The 2701-nt window shown below is 52.0% G+C and overlaps 1 protein-coding gene across 1 annotated transcript in view; it reads right to left on the bottom strand.

Annotated features, from left to right (window-relative positions):
* The window catches only part of tnip1 (TNFAIP3 interacting protein 1), an 82623-nt gene that overhangs the window by 23913 nt on the left and 56009 nt on the right, over nucleotides 1-2701 (bottom strand). The window contains exon 6 of the mRNA XM_043704213.1: nucleotides 1310-1429. Coding sequence (XP_043560148.1) covers nucleotides 1310-1429 — 120 coding nt within the window. The remainder of the gene's footprint in view (nucleotides 1-1309; nucleotides 1430-2701) is intronic.

Below are 2701 nucleotides of genomic sequence, written 5' to 3'. Positions count from 1 at the left end.
ATTCATTTAGTATCTCCCCCATTCTCTGCAGCTCCACACAAAGGCCACCTTGCTGATCTTTCAGGGATTGAGAGTGTGGTGCTGGAAAAACACAGCAGGTCAGGCAGCATCCGAGGAGCAGGAGAATCAACGTTTCAGGCCAGAGCCCTTCATCAGGAATGAGGCTGGGAGCCTCAGGGGTGGACAGATGATCTTCGAGGGGCCCTGTTTGCTCCCTAGTTACCCTTTTGTCCTTAATGTATTTGTAAGAACCCTTTGGATTCTCCTTAATTCTATTTGCCAAAGCTATCTCATGTCCCTTTTTTGCCCTCCTGATTTCCCTCTTAAGTATATTCCTACTGCCTTTATACTCTTAAGGATTCACTTGATCTATCTTGTCTATACCTTAAATATGCTTCCTTCTTTTTCTTAACCAAACCCTCAATTTCTTCAGTCATCCAGCATTCCCTATACCTACCAGCCTTCCCTTTCACCCTAACAGGAATATACTGTCTCTGGACTCTCGTTATCTCATTTTGGAGCAACATTAATGTCTTCCTGCAATTGCAGAGGGTCTTGGTGAGACCACCCCCGGGAGTAGTGTGTGTAGGTTTGGTCTCCTTGTTAGGAAGGATGTTCTGCTGATGGAGAGAGCACAGCAAACGTTTCCCAGACGGATTCCTGCGATGGCAGGAAGGGAGAGTGGGCTGGTTACACGGATGATCCCTGGAATGACAGGTCTAACATATGAGGAACGGCTGAGGGGGGGAGTGGGTTGGTTAGGACCATATTCACTGGAGTTGAGAAGAATGAGGGGGAATCTCATAGAAACCTATACAATTCTGTTTCGCTGTCCAGGGATTTAGTTCCACCTCGGGTGTTTGACTGTGTGGAGTTTGCACATTCCCCATTCCCTCCATGTCTGCGTGGGTTTCCGTCTTCCTCCCACAGTCCAAAGGTGAGGTGCGGGTTAGGTGGATTAGCCATGGAAAATGCAGAGCTACGGGATTAGTGTTGAGGGGGTGAGTCTGGGTGGAATGCTCTTTGCAGGGTCGGTGCACAGTCAATGGGCTGAATGGCCTCTTTCCACACTGTCGGGATTCTATCAAACTATGGAATCTATGATCCAAGATGGTGTCCAAATATTTCTAAGAATTTTCTGCTCATATTTTCAATTCCCAACATAGACAGGATTTGTTTCCATAAATCCAGCTCATCCCTGTTAGCCCAGAGCAGATTCAAACTGCCGGCTGCACCCGCACACTTCCGCGGGTCCCTCACACCTTTCCCCAAATTCTTGTGAATGAACGATCGAGCCCTGGGCCCTCACCTTTTGCTCGTACTGTTGCTTCATGCTCCGGAATTGCTGATCCCATTGTTTGTTCACTTCCAACAGCTGGAATTCAAAACAAACAGCAATCAGAGCCCAAACCGACCCCACAGGCGCGGACTGAGGGTCCGAGAGGACGGAAAAAAACAACGCTCAAAGTGACAACTGGCTTCCCCTGCACCGAAAACAAACAGAAAGTGAGGGACGAGAGCAAGGGGGAGGGAGGCCAATCCAGACGGAGACTGACTGAAGGAAAGCGCAGGGTTAACAGACAGCAACAGGAAGAAAGAGAGAGAGAGAGACACAGAGGGCGACGGGGAAGACACAGAGGGAGGGGGAGAGCGCGGGTGAGAGGGAGAGAAATGGCAAGAGAAATAGCGAGAGAGAGAACACGCGAGAGCGAGTGGACAGCGAGATGGCACGTGTGTGAGAGAGAGATGGCATGCGGAGCAAACGAGCGCGAGAGCAAGAGAGAGACAGCGTGCAAAAGAGAGAGAAAGCGAGTGAGGAGTGAACAAGAGAAAGAGCGGGGAGAAAGAGAGCGGAGAGCGAGAGAGAGAGTGCGTGAGACAGATGCGCGTGTGTGCACGCGAGAGGGAGGAAAGAGAGCGCGTGCGCGAGTGAGAGAGAGACAGGCAGAGAGTGAGAGAGAGAGCGCGCGTGCGAGAAAGTGGAAAGAGAGCGCGCATGCGAGAGAGCGAGGGATAGGAAGACCGTGAGCGAGAGAGAGAGCACGCGAAAGCGCGAGAGTAAGAGAGAGCACGAGAGACCGTAAGAGTGTGAGCGAGCATGGGAGAGAGAGAGAGAGTGCGCACGAAAGAGACAGAGAGCGAGAGAATGCCTGCGAGAGTGAGAGACAATGCATGTAAGAGAGTGTGCGAGTGAGAGAGAGCGTGCAAGAGAGCACAAGAGCATGAAAGAGATCGGGAGAGAGAGCGAGCGAGAGAGACAGACAGAGACAGAGAGACAGCAGGAGCACGCAAGAGCGAACACAAGAGAGAGAGAGAAATAGTGAGAGAGTGAGTGGGAGAGTGAGAGAGAAAGGATGCGAGAGAGCATGTGAGAGAGAGATGGCATGTGGAGCAAATGAGCACGAGAGCAAGAGATAGACAGCGTGCGAAAGAGAGAGAGAAAGCAAGCAAGGAGTGAATGAGAGAGAGCACGAGCAAGGAGCGAATGAGAGAGAGCTAGAGCATGCGAGAGAGAGGTAAGAGAGCGCATGTGCGAATGAAAGAGAGTGCGCGAATGCGAGAGAGAGCGTGAGAGCGCATGAGACAGCGCGCGAGAGACAGCGAGAGACAGCGAGAGCGCGACAGAGAGGGAGCCCGAGAGAGGGAGAGCGAGAGAGAGCGCGCTCGTGTGAGGGCGAGAGAGAGCGCGCTCGTGCGAGAC

This window comes from Chiloscyllium plagiosum, chromosome 14 (assembly GCF_004010195.1).
Source record: "Chiloscyllium plagiosum isolate BGI_BamShark_2017 chromosome 14, ASM401019v2, whole genome shotgun sequence".
NCBI classification, from domain to species: Eukaryota; Metazoa; Chordata; class Chondrichthyes; order Orectolobiformes; family Hemiscylliidae; genus Chiloscyllium; species Chiloscyllium plagiosum.
Note: the sequence above shows the minus strand (reverse complement) of the source record. Positions and strands in the feature narration are given on the sequence as shown.